This window comes from Talpa occidentalis, unplaced genomic scaffold, assembly GCF_014898055.3.
Source record: "Talpa occidentalis isolate TD23 unplaced genomic scaffold, MPIMG_talOcc4v2.1, whole genome shotgun sequence".
Taxonomy (NCBI): domain Eukaryota; kingdom Metazoa; phylum Chordata; class Mammalia; order Eulipotyphla; family Talpidae; genus Talpa; species Talpa occidentalis.
Window position 1 is genome coordinate 86,411,735 of NW_026555331.1, and position 17,188 is coordinate 86,428,922.

Below are 17,188 nucleotides of genomic sequence, written 5' to 3' on the forward strand. Positions count from 1 at the left end.
CATACTTAAGTCATTTTGGGCTTCATCTTCTTTGGCTAATGAAACTTTGCAAGTAGCTAGCAAAGCCAGGCTAACTTTATTGTGGGTGGTACACAAAGGCATTTCAGTTGAACCAGAAACAGAAAGGGGACAGAGACAGTGATCCATGTGAGGGGGTACTTTTCTTCTTTGATTCACAAGGATAGTTCCACGGAAACTGGGCAGATTGGACTGTGCTCATTGTGAACTGGCAGTCTTTATTCTCCAAACACCAGCAAATAACCTCTCCAATTGAAATACCTTCCATCTTTTTTCCCCAAGGCCTAATTTTTCTTTGCAGAAGAAACATTTCAACTTGGATGCAAATATGGCTTTGCTCAGCCAACTTGCTCAGTCAAGTTGACAGCAGCAGGTAAAGGGGAAGATTCCAGGACTTTCAGTGGGGAGTCCAGTCGTAGCCCTGGGAAGATGTGGCCCCGATGTCACTTTAGGACCTTGCCAAGTCAGCTTGCGAGGGGTCCGTATGCCCAGTGCCATCATCTCTGACATCCCTTGCCTGATTTTCAGGTTTAGGACGAGGATCAACTTTCCTGTCTCCAATGACAGAAGACACTGAGTCTTTTTTGTCTGACATCATCCTCTTGCCCTTTCACTCACCTTTGTTTATCTTTGCACCGTGTCCATTTTTTTTTATTTTTTATTTTTTTTTTTTAAAGATTTATTTATTTATTTATTTATTTATTTATTTATTTATTTATTTATTTATTTATTTATACATGCACTGGGTACAGTCAGAAGAGCGGGAGGGTGAGAGAATTCACCAGATCCAGAGCAGGGAGCAGAGCAGGCAGAAGGACCGAGTACACTGCTGAGGGGAGCAGCGGGTGGCAGGAGAGGTCTGCGCGCCATGTGGGACCCTCCTCCGGTGGCCGGGGAGCAGCTGGGGATCGAACCGGCGCTGCAGAGGCTGCGGGCAGCTTCGCAACCCAGCGCTCAACCGCTGCGCCACCGGGGAGGCCCAAGCACCATGTCCATTTAATAGAACTTTATATGCTCCCTCTGCAATGGGACTAAGGCTTCATCTTCTAGATTTGACTGTGAGATAGGGCACCCAGAGTTAGGCAGTAAAGTCTCTATCTCTGTGTTCTCATATTTCTAAGTAGACCATACTTGGCTTTTAGTAAGCATCAGATCACTGGGAGGCAGTGGAGGACCAGAGGGCCTTACACCCTGGGTTTCTTGTTCCATCAGTTTGGACTGTGGACCATGAATTGGCATTTTTTTTAATATTATGATTTTTTTAAATTTTTTATATGTTTCTTACATCACTTTTCATTTTTGCACAATGTATGCCATTTCATCTTGGTTACATGGTTACATTACCCATAAAATTGCACCTCCCTTATTTTGATCCCAATCCCTCCTCTCCCCCAAGCCCTCGTAGTGTATCTCTGGTTTATAGTTGCTTGTTGATTTGGATTTTTTCTTTATTGTAGTTATTCTTTTTCCTGGTTCCTTATTTAGGTTTTCTATATTCCTGCTATGAGTGAGACCATCCGGTATTTTTCTTTTTCTTTCTGGCTTATTTCACTGAGCATGATCCCTTCTAGCTCCATCCATGTTGCTGCAAATGGCATGAGTTTATCTTTTTTGATTGCTGAGTAATATTCATGAATTGGCATTTTAACCTGTTCCCATATAGTCCTACTGATGATGAACAGGGACCATTTTGGGGAGCTCTGTTCTGGGACTTATCCCATTTGGGTTTTCTCTTGTAAATGTGGTGATGGTCACAATGAATACAAATATGAGGCCTTATTGTATTTCCTGGGTGATTTTGCACTTTTTTTTAATAGTTAATTAAAACATGATATATGTTTAATTCAATGTATTTAAAATTTTGTTAAATAAAACATTAGTTTAGAATAGTTGTAGTATGATTCAGTAACAGTGGCATGTCCATCATGGCATAGGTAACTAAAGTCTCAATTTACATTAAAAATTCTTTTATTTTAATTTTGGGGGTTACATATTCTTCCATATGCACACACTCCACTCACCATCCACCAAACCACCTATGCCTGTCCCCATGTAGTTTTTATCTTCCTTTTTTGTTGATCTGCCTCCCTCTGTGATCCACTCACTCCCCACTGTTCCCTCTGGTGACCATTATATTCTTACCTGAGTTCAAGATTTATTGCTGTTATACTTTGTGTGATTTTTGTTTATTTGTATTCCACCGAAGAATAAAACCATCTGGTATCTTTCATGTTTTGATTTATTTCACTTAAAATAATTATAACTTCAAGCTCCTCCATTTTGTTCCAAATGCCACTATTTCATCTTTTTTCAAGGCCATGTAATACTTCATTGAGTATATAGTCCAGTTTCTTTACCCATTCATCTATTGAAGGGCACTTGGGTTAGTTCCATGACTTGGCAATTGTGGACAGTGCAGCTATGTCTATAGGTGTAGATCATTCTCTTCATATTAGAGTTTTCATATTATTTGGAAATACCTAATAGAAGGATTGCTAGATCATGCAGCATTTCCTTTATTTTCCTAAGAAATCTCCATACCATTTTCCAACTTGCAGTCCCACCAAAAGTGGACAAGACTTCCTTTTCACTGCGGCTCACCAACATTTGTTGATTTCATTCCTTTTCATAGCTGTCATTCTCGTGGGGGTGAGGTGGTCTCTCGATGTAGTTTTGATTTCCTTTTCCCTATAATTAGTGATGGTGAACAGGTTTTCACATGTCTGTAGTTAGGCCATCTGAGTATCTTGTTTAAAAAAGTGCCTGTTTAGGACCTTTGTCCATTTTTTTGATTGGTTTGTGTCTTTGTTGTTGGATTGTATAAGAACTTCATAAATTTTGGTGATTAGTCCCTGGTGAAATGTGGGATGTGAAAATATTTTTTCCCATTCTGTAGGTTTCCTTTTTGTATTTGTGATGGTTTCTTTTGAGGAAAAAATGCTTTTAAATTTGATGTAGTCCCACTTGTTTACTTCTGCTTTTGTTTCCCTTGCTGTTGGGGTTGAGGCCCCAAACACATCTTTGTGTTAGATGTCCTATAGTGTGTCCTCTGTTTTCTTTCAAGTACTTTATGGTTTGGTTCTTATAACTAGATCTTTAATTTATTTTAAATTCTTGTTTATGGAGTTGCATTGTTTCAGCATGTGGCTATTCACACTTCCAATTTTCTCCATTGTGTGTTGTGTCAATAACTCCTTTATCAAAGATTAACAGCCCATATTTGTGTAGATTTATTTCTGGGCTTTTAATTCTATTCCATTGACCTCAGTTTCTGTTTTTGTTCCAGTACCATACTGGTACTTTTTGATGACTATTGCTTTGTAGACTAGTTTGAAGCCTGGAAGTGTGATTCCTTCATTTTTCTTCTTTTCTCTCAGAATTTTTTTTTAGTTATTCAGGGCATTTTGTGTTTCCATATAAATTTATTAATTGTTTGTTCTATTTCCTTGAAACAAGTCATTGGTGTTTTGACAGGTATTGAATTGAATCTGTAAATTGCTTTGGGTAATATGGCCATTTTAATGATGTTAATTCTTCTGATAGATGAGCATGGGATAACTTTCCATTTCTTTATTTTTTTATTTCCTTTAACAAAGTTTCATAGTTTTCAACATACAGATTCTTTACCTCCTTCCTTAAGTTTACTCCCAGGTATTTCATTCTTTTTGGTGTGATTTTAAATGCAATTGTATTCCTTATTTTCCTTTCTTCTGATTCACTATTTGCATATAGAAATGCCACTTATTTTTATGTATTGATCTATATCCTGCCACTTTACTGTATTCATTTATTATTTCTCTAGAAGTTTTTTGATTTCTAGAGTCATTTGATTTCTCTAGGTATATTAACATGTCACCTGCAAATATTGACAGTTTTGCTTCTTCTTTACCAATACGGTTTCCATTTATCTTTTTCTTGCCTAATTTTGTTGACTAGGACTTCTGACACTCTGTTGAATAATAGTAGTGAAAGTAGACATCCCTGTCTCGTTCCCCATCTTAGCAGGAATGCTCTTCATGCTTTTTACTATCGAGTATCACATTGGTTGTGGGTTTCTCATATTTGGCTTTCCATATTTAGTTAAGTTCCATTTATTCCCATTTTTGAGTGTTTTTATCATAAATGGATTTTGGATCTTGTTGAATGGTTTTTTGGCATCTTGAGATGATCATGCAGTTTTTATCTCCCTTTTTTTGTTGATATGGTGAATGACATTGATTGATTTGCATATGTTGAATCAGCTTTGCATCCCTGGGATGAAGCCTACTTGATGATAATGGACGATTTTCTTGATATATTGCAGTATATTCCATTGTGTTCTGTTTGCTAGGACTTTGTTGAGGATTTCTGCATCTATATTCATTAGAGATACTAGTCTATAATTTTCTTTTTTTGCTGTCTATTTGGCTTGGGGACCAGGGTTATGTTGACCTCATAGAATGTGTTGGAGTTTTCCTCCCTCTGATTTTTTTTTGAAGAGTTTGACCAGGATAGGTGTTAGATCCTTGAAGGTTTAGTAGAATTCACTAGAGAAGCCATCTGGTCTTAGGCTTTTGTTCTTAGGGAGACTTTATTACTCTTTAAATTCAGCACTGTGATTGGACTGTTTAAATGGTCTATTTCATCCTTGTTTACTCTTGGGAGGTTGTATGAATCTAAAAATTTATCCATTTCTTCTAGGTTTATCCTGTGTATTTGCATGGAAACTTTTGTAATGGATTCTTATGATTCTACATTCATCTTCTGTATCTGTTGTAATTTTACCTCTTTTATTTCTGATTCTGTTAACTTGGGTTATATCTTCTTTCTTCATAAGCTTAACTAATGGCTTGTCAATTGTGTTTACTTTTTCAATGGAGCATCTTTTGGTTTTACTGATCTTTTGTACTATCTTTTTTGTTTTTCTATTTCATGTATTTCTGCTTTAGCTTTTATTCTTTCCTTTTACTGGTTTTCATATGCTTTGGTTCTTCTTTTTCTGGTTCCTTCAGCTGCAGAGTTAGATTGTTAATTTGAGATTTTTTAAATGTGGGGCTGTATTGCTATAAACTTCCACGTAGTACTGCTGTTAGAGCTTCTCATAGGGAATGGTAGCTTGTCTCTCCATTTCCACTAGTTTTAGAGCTCTTCTTGGGTTTCTTCATTGACCCAGGTGTTGTTCAGAGCAGTTTGATTAATTTCCATGTGCTTTTGGTTTGTTTCATGATTCTTTTTTTGGCTAATTTCTAGTTTCATAGCATTGAATCTATGAAGATGCTTGATATAATTTCAGTTTCCATATATTTTCTGAGACATGTTATGTCCTAGAATATGATCTATTTTTGAGAATGCCCCATGTGCAGTGAAGAAAGTATATTCATTTCTTTAGGGATAGAAGGCTCTATAAATGTCCAATAAAATCCATCTTTTCTAACCTTCACTTAAGGCCTTATTTCTTTGTTAATTTTCTGTCTGGATGATCTTTCCCTCATGTCAGTGGTATGTTGAGGTCTCGATAATGCTTGTGTTTTTGTTGATATGGTATTATAGATTTGCTAATAGTTGCTTTATGTAACTAGGTGCTCCTATACTAGGTGAATACATATTACTAAGAGTTATATCTTCTTGGTGAATTTTTCCCTTGATCATTTTTTTTTAATTAATAAGTTTTATTTTTATATTCCCCATACAATTGCAATCCCCCCATTCTGACCCCAATCCCTCCCCTCCTGCCCCCCACCCCCCAAAAAGTGTCTCTGGTTCATAGTTTTTGTTGATTTTGATTTTCACTTTCTTATAGTTATTCATTTTCCTGGTCCCGTATTTAAGTATTCTAGATTCCGGTCCCTTGATCATTAATAAACATAGTGTCCATCTTTGTCCCTAAGTGCCTTTTTTAGTTGAAAGTCTAGTTTATATAAGAATAGAAGTTTTTGCTTTACTATTTGAGTTATTTGTATGTACGAATTACTCCAAATTATTATTTTTAGTTTGTTTTTGTCTGTTTAAAGTCTGTTTAAAATGAGTTTCTTGTAAACAAAGTATCAATGGCTGAAACTTCTTCACCCACATTGTTAACCTATGTCTTTTTATCACACTTAGGGCTGTTTATTATCAGTCCTTTTGTTTTTGATTTTTGATTTTTTTTTTCTGTTGTTTTTCCATTTGTTTGTCTCTGCTCTTTTTGGGCAACTTTCCTTAGTGTTTCTGTCAATTTTTTGTTTCTTCATCTATGAGTCTCGATTCTGGATTTTTCGTTAGTGACTACCAAGGGGGTTTTACTTTAATTGCTATGTCTTTCATCCTTTATTTGCTGGTGTCTGTTCTGATATCTAACTCTATAGATTCTGTCCATTTCTTCCTCCCTCTTAGTGTTTTGTTGGTGACTCATAGTATTCTTGCTCATGCTTCTGATGTTGTGTTGCTATTATCAGTTTACTCAGGAATTTGTGCTTCATTTTTTTTCTTTTCTTGTAGAATGCCTTTCAACATTTTTTTATTGTATTTTTTATTCTATATGGAAATATAACATTTCTTGAAGTATTGGTCTGGTGGTGATAACCTATATTAGCTTCTGCTTGTCTGGGAAAACTTTTATTTCCCCTTCATCCTTGAATGATACTTTTGCAAGCTAGAGCATTCATGGCTGGCAATTCCTGTCTTTTAGAATTGTGAACACTTCTTTCCACCCTCTTCTTGTCTTAGGAGTGTTTAGGCTACAGTTTGGGGAAATGCTAATTTGGGAGACTTTCTAAGTTATTTTTTCCTTCCTTCCTGCAAAGTTTTTTCTTTATTTTTGATTTTTGATACACAATGATGTGTAGCAGTACATTTGACACACAATGATGTGTCTCGGTGTCAGACTTTTTGAATTGAAAATTTGGGGTGTTCTCTCTGCCTCCTAGGTATCCATATTTAATTAATTCTTTAGGTTTGGGAAATTCTCAGCCATTATGTTTTAAATAGAGTTTCTGCTCCCATTGCCTTCCATTCACCTTCTGGTATCCCAGTTATTCTCATGTTTTCTCTTCTACTTGAGTCTGATATTTCTTGTAAAGCTTCCTCATTTTTCCTTTGTCTTGATTCTCTCTTCTAAATGATGATTTGCTCATTTGAGTCTTCTCCATCTGACATTCTTTCTTCTGCCAGCTTAATTCTATTTAAAGTGTTTTCTAACGTCCTACATTTAAAAGTCTTTTTTATAATCTTTTAATATATTGATATCTTTGTTCCTGGATCTTCTTTCTAAGATCTGGCACCTCCCTATCTGCCTTTGACTGACCTTCTAGTAGCTCATTTAACATTTTCAATATTGTTGTTTTGAAACCTTTGTCTGATAATTTCTCTATTTCTGTCTCCTTTACATTTGTGCCGAGACTTCTGTTCTTCTGATCTGGATTTTCTATCTTTTGTTCAAAAACTTCCTTACTTTCTAGGCATGTGTGTTGCCTTATTGCTCTTTGTGTGTGTTGCCTTACTGCTCTCTCTCTCTCTCTGCTTTCTCAGTTTGCCTTGGCATGAGATGGGGTCAGGAGGGAGTCTGAGTCTTTAATACCATATCTCAGTTTAAGAAGTGAAACTGGTCACCTCCACCTCCTCTTTTGTTCCACAGCAACCCAATGATAGGTACCCCTTACAGATAAGAAACATGAGGCTTAACAGGGGTCTGCTGATTTTCAAGCAGAGCTAGGGACCCAGATTTCTCTGAATGTGTGGCTTAGTCATTATGTATACTGTCTTACCAATTGGCTATGATTTGCTCTGATGCATCATCAAATTAAAGATCAGCCTTCTATTACTCAGGGCCTGCTACTGTCCCTCCACAAGAGAGTCCTATAGCTTTATGTCCCATTAGGCAGGGTGCCCTGGAATCACTGCCTGCAGTTGTAGGTGCCTCTTAATGGGAGTGTGAAGTGCTCTGGGCCTCACACACATGCCTTTAGAAGTCTATGGTCCAGGTCAGGGGTGCATCCAATTTGAAGCAGTGTGGGTGCATTAGTGGTCCATGTTTCTTTTCCATCTCCTTGGTTGTGATGAAGAGTGACCTCTTGGGGCCTGAAAAGATATTCTGGACTCTTAAACAGCAAGAGGGCCTTTCCCTCAATTTGTCCAGGGATGTCTGTTTTGGTTTTCTTCTTCATTTGTTTCAAGACACACCCTTTTCAGGAAGGAAAATATCCTTCTTGTTACTTTGAAAGTAATTTTATCTCTAGTACCTTTTATGTGTTTCCCCCCAATTCTATGTGGAAATCTGGAGGCCCAACCTCACCATCATCTGCATTCTTGTGGTCGAGACTTGGAATGAATAAGGCCTATACGGCCCAGGCCTGGTAGAGCTTGAGCTACAGTTGTGCTTATTGGGACTGCAGAGATAGCCAGCCAAGTTTATCCTCTGAGCCACACTGTCTGCATCTTCATTGTGACATCCTAGATTGTTTTAGGTAATTTATAGAAAAGATGATGTTTTTGTTTTCCTAGAATGCTTGGGAAATTGTCCATGAAAATTCCTAGCTATGGTATGCATTTTCCTTCATCGTAGTAGTAATGAGACAAAAAAATTTAGTGTTATGCCATCTGCTAGTAATAACTAAAAACAGTATGAATAAGATATTTCTGTATTGATCCTCGAGAGCTACAGAATGTAGGATCTCGGCTCAGTGGTCATTTCACCTTTTTCTCTCTCTCAGACATACTCCTATACCTGGACAATTTTAAGAAAAATAGGATATGTCCAATGCTGTTATTAAATCTACACACTGGAAATGTTTCAGAAACTTTTATAAGATGTATGCCTTTTAAGTTATATACACATATATGCATCATATATATGTGATATATGCATTATATGTATGTGGTACATATATATTACCCTTAACAGACCTAATGTAAGTACCAGTAATTCTTCATTTAACAGATGAAGGAATTGAAGCACAGAGAGGTTAGGTGATTTATTCAAGTTCACACACAGCTGATAGTGCTGGAGCTTGAGATGGGCTTAACCACTAGACTGCATTTTGCTGCTGTGATTGGGTGGTTCCTGGGTGATTCAAAAGGCACTTCAGATTTTTCTGGTAACTCAGAAATCACCATTAAGAACCTTAGGTAGAGTTTGACTTAGTAGACAAAGCAATGGACCAGGACTCAGGCCTGTGGTGTTTTAGCCTGGATTCTACCATACAGGAACTGTATATTCTTGGGCAGGTTCTCTTCTACTGAATCTTCCTTTGCTCATCTATAGTGGAGATGATGATAACATCTTCACATAAACTTCACAGATGTGTTGTAAAGGTAGGAGACACAACGGAGGCAAAATATATTGGAAAACACTTGAAGTGCTGCAGACATTCAGAAATGATTTCTTTACATGCTTATACTAGGTTCAAGCTGGGAATTCTAAAACTACCATCCTTAGCCCAGTGCTCTCTTCACTCCTCTGTGCTACTCAGTATGTCTCTAAATAAATTTACATGCTGACTGGTTATAGTTCCTTTTCTGGAGAAATGAGAAGGATCATACGCCCCTTGGAATATGGTCTTCTCATTGCCCTCATGTTATACCATTAGATAACATCACTCTTTTCTTCAGATATTGGGAAGCATTACTTTCCTTTAGTCCCTTTTGCCTAAGAGAATAGAATCCTATATTGAAAATGACAATTCCCCATATACATTTTAATCAAGCAAAATCAAAGATGCTCATAGTGGAAAGTGGTCTCATCGGATCTGGACTAAGACCTTGTTTTCCAGATAGGTCCCTCTGTCTGACGTCACCCAGCAAGTTAGGACCAGAGTGAGCCAAGACCCTGAGTGCTGACTTCCACCCCAGGGCAGGTCCAAGTCCATGATCCTGACCCTGTACTGAGAAGCTAAGAGTGTTTCATTGGAGTTTGTTTGAATCCTTTGTGTTATTATTGAAACCTCTTCTGTCAACATGTTTTTCCTCTCTAAGCACTTATCCTTTTTTTATAGACGAAGACTGCACAAACTGGGTGTGTCGAAGGTTACCCAAGTGGATTTCCTGCCCAGGGAAGTAGTGTCCTACTCCAAGGAGACCCAGACTCCTCTGGCCACACATCAGTCTGAAGGTGAACTATTTCTTTTGCTTACATTCCATATTTTCTCTGTAGAAATTACCAGAGAGTTCTTGATTTTGTTTTCTCATAACATATATTTGAAAGATGCAAACCTAATGACACACTGAAAGACTAAGACTCCAGCTCTGGTTTTGAACCTCTGGAGAGGAAACCCAGCAGTGCTCTTTCACACTTTGTCCAAATTGTGCGAGGAGGCTGGGGGGTGGGGAGAAGCAAAGGATGGTGTATGGTAGATTCAAGCACATGCAGGAGTCTACAAACTGCAGCCCACCGCATTCCTCAAAACAAAACCACACCTATTCGTGGAGGTGGGTATGACAGCTTTCTTGCTACAGTGGAAGTAGGGTTGACTAGTTGTGACAGAGATTGATGGCTCACATAGCTTCAGATCTTTACAATAATCTGGCATTTTCCTGACCCCTGATTCATTTTCCCAATTGAGATGACAATACCCTACATTTTCTTACCACAATATGAACAGATTTTCTGTGCAAGCTCCTCGTGGATGAATGGGAATTGATCAACCTGTCTCCTTTCATGCCTACCAGAAAATATCAAATGGAAAATTTGCATGCAAATCCTAAAATAAGAGAAGTTGAAGCTGATAAATCAGAATACTTTCCAGAAATCAGGAGAGGGGGATGTACTATACTTGGAGTAAGTGAAGGTTGCATTGTTAGATGATAGCGCTGTTGTATAGCTAAGCAAATTCTCTCTTGACTTTGTTGTTTTACTTTTTGATGTGGTGAACGGGATGTTGGAATTCTGGCTTCATTTTTGTGCAGTAAATACTGAACAGAAGCTGTGAGATTGAAAAAGGACTCACGTTCCTTGCTTGGTGGATGGCAAATGTACAAACCAGTGCAGTTTGGTTTGTGCAAACCAGAGATTTCAATTTTACCTTTAAATACATAATGTCAGAAGCATAGTGAAGTCTGATTTCTTTGACGTAGAGTATTGCCTGTGGGCCTTCAGAAAGCTTTCCTGGGTAAGACGGGCTGATAGAGGATGAGTCTTTGGGTAATTGGATCTCTATTTCTGCAGTCTGATAAAACTGAAATGCATTTTAGACGCAAACCCGTAGCACCCTCTGGTGGTGAAATTTTCAACCAACCCTCTAACAAATGAGAACTGTGTTTTAATGTGCAGAAAATAAAAAGTTAGAAAAGCCTTTGGGAGTTTACCTAGGCCTCTAGGCAGATCAGGAAGATCGTTAAAAAACAGCCTTACCACCCAACGAAAACATTTGTTTGAGTTAATTTGCTGCCAGAGGTATTTGCAGAGCTGTAGCCTGAAGTATGTTTATTTAGCCCAAAAGTTGACCCATAACATAAAGTTATACAACTCAAATAGGAGAAGGAGGGAATTACTTTTTTGAAAATGTGTATACTTCAGATACTGGAAACGGTATAGAAATATTTACAAGGGAAGATAAATTAAGGATGAAAAGGCATCAGCCCTAAACTTTTAAACTGGAACACATCAAAAGGAAAAGTCTGTGCTTTCCGTTTTATTGCTGCAAAGAGAGCTTGGGCGCCTCATTATGCTGTGGTCCAAGCAGGAAAGAAGGAATTTATTTCTCAGCATTGGCAGGCTTGCTTTCTGTTTTGTTAACGAGACTCACAGAGCTGTTCAGTGGTGATGGGTGTCTCCATGGTTCACATTCCACAATACAGGTTTGAATTCAAAGCTGACTACTGTAGCTGCAGACATGAAGCTGCCCCAAAGGGTTTAGACAGGAACAGCCTTTATATTTGGGTTCAGTAAATTATACTCTCACCACAGACAGTTTGTGACCTCTGGCTGCCCCAGGTGCCCAGCCGCCTGGCTGTCCAGGGTGCCATTGTTGCTGTCACCTGCAGGGTGGAGGGAGCTGGCAGGTGAGGTGGGTGACAGCAGTGGCCATCCCAGCCAGCCAGAGGCAGCATCCAGCGAATGACTGAATTGTTTGCCACAGTAAAGCTCTTGGATGGATACTATGTAAAGCTGTGGTGTAATGTAAAATCCACTAGCTTATTTATTGCTCATGGTGCATGGAAGAACATGGACTGTTTTCTTTTTGCTAGATGGACATGTTTGGTTTCTTTACTGAGGTTACGTTGGTTTACAATGTTGTATGTGTTTTACAAGAATAGGGTTCCCCTTCAGATGAAAGGTACCACGCTGCACCCACCACCCAAATCCCTTACTCCACCACCATAGTCCAATGTGTTCCCTCCCTCCCTCCTCCGTAGCCTCAGTCCTACTGACCTTCAATTCTTTTTTTTTTCCTTTTTTTTTTTATTTTTAATTTTATTTTCTTGTATCATTTTTCATTTTTGTACAGTATATGATTTATTCCCTCATGTGTAGTCCCTATAATTTCCCCACCACCACAGCACCCATGAACCATCAGTGTAGTCCCTTGTGCTCTTCCCTCCCTGGCTTGGCCTCTGTCCTGCCCCCCACCCATGCTGTGTGCCTCAGATCTATGGTCAGTTGCTAGTTTTGTCTTTTTCTGACCTTTTGTTCAGTTTCCCTATATTCCCCTGTAAGGAAACCATCTGATTCTTTTTTCCTTCTGACTTATTTTGCTTAGCATAATCCCTCCCTGCTCCATCAATGTTGCTGCAGATGGCATGAGTTTATCTTTTTTGATTGTTGAGTAGTATATCACTGTGTAGACATACCACATCTTGATCCAGTCATCTGCTTTTAGGCATTTAGGTTGTTTCCATAGCTTGGCTATGTAAAGAGCGCTGCAGTGAACACAGGAGTGCAGGGTTCCTTTCAAATTAGTGTTTTCATGTCCTTTGGGGTAGATTCCTAGGCGTGGAATTGCTGGGTCATATGATAGATCATTTTTAGATTTTTGAGGGTCCTCCACACAGCTTACTGTAGCATTTTTTTTTTATTTTTTATTTAACTGAGGTGATGTCACAGGCTTACACCAATGTTTGTATTAAGGGAGTAGAGGGCCCCGCCGCATGTGTTATTACCATAGCGCACCCGCCACCAAAGCAATGTCGTCCTCCACCATCGTCTATTGTGCTTCCTCCCTGTTTTTTTCTCAACCCCTCAACCCTCCCCCAACTCTAGATTCCTTAGTCCTAGGGAGATCATTTGCTTGGTGGTTAGTAGAAAGCTTTTGTGAGAATATAACATGCTAGGGAGAGTGATTATTATAAACAGAGTAATTTCCAATGTTTGGAGTATACTTCAGAGCCATCATCCCCAAGACCCAAACCATTTAAAATCAAATGTCAAAAAGACCCTATCACTGGAGTAACATTCTTAAACTAAGTCATTTGCTTAGTAAACTGAATTTGCCTTAGAAGAGTTAATCCAGGTGAGCAGCATATTCTGCACTACTTTTAAAAAGTGAAGAATATACATTACTTTCAGGATACTACAACAGAATGATTTGACATTTCTATGCAGTGCAAAATGATCATTTTAATGTCTATATCCCATCTATGCTTAGCAGTTTTTCAAATTTGCAATAGAATATTATTGACTATGGACACATGCTGTATACTACATCCCTGTGGACTTATTTTATTACTGGAAATTTGTACCTCTGAATTCCCTTGACCCATTTAGCTTATTCCCAACCCCCCTCTGGTAACACTAATTTGTTCTCTCAAGGAGTTTTGTTTTGCTTTAGATTCCACGTATGTGAAATAGGGACGTTTTCTCTTTCACTTAGCACAATACACTTAAGATCCACCCATGTTTTCATAAATGGCAAGGGTTTGTTTTCATTTTTATGGCTGCATAGTATTCCATTGTGTATATGTGTTTGTATACCATATCCATGCCTGTGTGCCTGCCTGTATAAGTGGGGCTGTGTGTATGTAAGAGATTCCTCCCATTGTTGGTTGCCATGCCAGGGGTGGGGTTCATGGCAAGACCATGCCTCTGCTCTCCTGCCTGTCTTGATACAGACCCTTAGTATTAGTTGTGAGGATCTCTTGAGCTAGTATGTTTTGGAGGGAATTCTTCTATATGTTGGTGTATATTTGCGGTGTCTATGGGAGGAGGTCAGTCAGGGTCTTTCTGCACTTCCATCTTGCTTCCTGGTTCTCTTTAGTGTTTTCAAAAGTTAAAATTTCCTGGTAATAGTTTCATTGCACTTTTAGCATGAGGAGCAGTGATCTACCAAAGGGAACAATCTTTGAATCATGAAAATGTCCTTGTAATTCCTATTGGGGTCTGGCTCAGGAGGAAGGTGACAGCGACAGAGATCAGTAAAATATAAGGGCTGTAGGTACTTTTGTCTTGGGTGTTTTTCTTTGTACAGAATCTGGGCACAAGGATTTTGGGATTGAAGTTGTTAACCAGAGACAGTGAAACAGACCCCCAGGTTCAGAGAATCTGACTCTTGAGAGGTGGCTGAGTTGCTTCTAGAGAAACAGAGGCATTGGAAATCAGGAAGACGTTTATGGTGGACAGAATATAGGATTTACCAGTTTGTGGCAAATCCAGCAGTCTCTGACACGGCTGCCATTAGTAATGGCTGGGACATAGGATGATGGCTTTGTAAGAAAAGGTTTCATGTTTTGAAGTAAGAAGGTGATGGCCTGACACCTTGGGTAGAAGCAGTCTCCAATGATGTCTTCTTCGCCAATGTGATTGGAGGTCTCCCTGGTTGTACTGGCTCAGATGTCAAGTGGAGATTTCTTTTACAGTAAGATGTAAACCTGAGGTTCAAACCTGGGAAATTTGGCTGCTACCTGGGTAGTGTAAAGGACATGGTCTGGTCCCTTCCAAAGAGACTCAGGTTTTGTTCCCAGTTTTTCCAAATCAGAAGGATGACAGGTAATTGAAAACACCAGAGAGCTGTGGCAGATATTTGAGGAAATTAGCAAAATGCAGGGTATCATCTACATGTCTATACTCAAAATAGTTTCTGAATTGTGATCAGATAAAAAGGTAATGTGTCATTATTGTTTACAAAGGCATACTTCAGATTGCTGTAAGTCATAGATAACTAAAGAGATAAGGTTTAAGGAACTAGCCCTAACAAAATTAAAATTCTCCTCAGTTTCATCCCTCCTATGCAGTTAATAGTTGCTGGGCCAGAATCTTTACATGATTTGTTATCAAGATACAGACCGAAAGTCCAAGTAGACTGTTTACAATTTAAGAAAACTTGTCTTAATAGCTTGAAATAAGTACACTACAGCAGTTTTATCAGTTTATTTAAAGCTGTATGGGAAAAATTATTCTCTTCTTCAACTTGACCTCACATAAGATCCCTTACCAAGATTTCATTTTTCCAAACCTTCTGCAACTCTCCAGCCTCCCCAAACATTTTTTTTTTTTTCTGATGAGAATTACCTACTTGACGTTTGCATTTCAAAGAGATAGTCCAGATAAAGGTTCCATAAAGGTGAGTAGAATATTTACATTTTAAGGCTTAGGGAAATAATGCAAATTCCTCCAAGAAGTACTTTTGGTTCCTAAATCCAGAAGGTTTTGGAATTGGTTTTAAAAAGAGAGCAAGTGCTGGGCTTGGAACTGTTTCTAGAGTTAGAGTCCCCTTATAAAAAGATTCAAGTTTGTTAGGTAAGGACAGTTTTTAATTCCTCATAGAACCGGGTTGCGACTTGAATGACAACCTAGGTTTTTAATTTGCTTCATTAGATCAGGGAGCTCTTCAACATGGAAATCAATAGATTCTTATGTTCTAGATTTTAGAGTTGTATGTCCTTGGAATGCTTTGCTGTACATCAGGGTATACAGTTCCTTGGTAGCTGAGGGGAGAAGACCTGAAAATGTTTTTGTCAGACTCTGAATAGATTCTGAATATCAGCTTCTGATTAGGCCAATTTCTGACCTTAGAGGTTACTTTAAAAAAATTATTTCATATCTTGTCAGGTTTCAGCTGGGACCACAGTAAATATTCCTAGCGGTACTGGGCAACTCCGTGGACCCAAAAGGCTTCCCTAAGTGTTACAGGACAGGGAGAGGGGCACCCCAGACCCCGCAAACCTGCCTGCTCTAAATAGGTTCTGCCATTCGCCGCATCAACACAAAACATATGAGATTTTAATGCAAAGGAACTTTAATAAAACTAGGAAACAATACAGGAAAGGCAAAGAATCTAGTTTCTAAATGAAGCACCCAAAGTTACCCGTCCCCTCGTGGGTAAAAGTCCATCCATATGGGATCGGCCCAGAGCAAGGCCCCAAAGCCTGCCACAAGTCTAAAGCATCTTCCAGTGGGGACCCTCAGAAAAGGGTCAGAAACAACCAGACAAGCCCGGAAGGAAAAGAGCAAAATCAAAATCAAGATAAAAACTGCCATGGTCACCTCCCCACGGGTCTCACCCACATCTGTGTCAACCAGTCCACGACCAAAAGGCAAGCACAGTTTCTTCACGCGTCTCTAGGCTCCATGCGCCTCCTCCAGGTCTCCTCCTGGCTCTCCATCCTGCTTCCTTCCTTCCACAGTCTCCTCTGCAGCTTCTTCTCTCCCTGCTCCGCTCCATCCTCCCTTGGGTGGGGCAGGGAACCTCCCCCTTTCCTGGGGACCACCCTGTTACATAAGGACAGTACTAAAACTGTTACTCTCCCAAGATCCAGAGCCACTGCCAAAGATAACCTGAGCAGATTTAGACACTTCCTCTGAGGACTGACATCAGTAGGTGGGACCCCAGCCACCAAGAGGTACAACCCACATTTCTATTTTGTGGGGGGCCCAGCCTAACGGTTGCCAAACTACATTCTCAGGACCTAACACAAGACAAACAAAGTCACTAGTGTTCCCTGGGAGAAAAAGGATCAATAACCAATGGGTCTAGATTGGGAAAGGAAGAGAAAATGTGAAATTTTATTTTCCTCTCTTGACTAGGCACTACAGACAGACTCAGGAGCGCTGACTCTGGTAAGAATTCTCACTCTTCTCTGGTTTCTGCCAATTTTTCCAGTACCCTGTCTGCAGGTTCTGGAGTGAGTGGGTTTAGACAACATAGCTCCAGTGTCTATCAGCACTTGGAAAGGCTCTGCACTGGTAGCTTCTGCCTTTGGCATTGTTGTTTTCCTATTTTTAAAAATGATTGTTCTTTAAACCGAGGTTACATTGGCTGTTCCCTTTGAATTCCTATCAGTTATT

At 39.2% G+C, this 17,188-nt stretch overlaps 1 protein-coding gene across 8 annotated transcripts in view; it reads left to right on the forward strand.

The window, feature by feature from the left end:
* The window catches only part of DYNC1I1 (dynein cytoplasmic 1 intermediate chain 1), a 344,233-nt gene that overhangs the window by 94,355 nt on the left and 232,690 nt on the right, over window positions 1-17,188 (forward strand). For 6 of the 8 annotated variants that reach the window (XR_008550710.1, XM_054692369.1, XM_054692368.1 and 3 more), the window contains 2 exons: window positions 9,966-10,081; window positions 16,928-16,960. Coding sequence is in view for 7 of the 8 variants with exons in the window: in XM_054692369.1 (XP_054548344.1) it covers window positions 9,966-10,081; window positions 16,928-16,960 (149 nt within the window). In the remaining variant the exon portion in view is untranslated. The remainder of the gene's footprint in view (window positions 1-9,965; window positions 10,082-16,927; window positions 16,961-17,188) is intronic. The other 2 variants (XM_054692365.1, XM_054692367.1) reach the window with 1 other exon arrangement.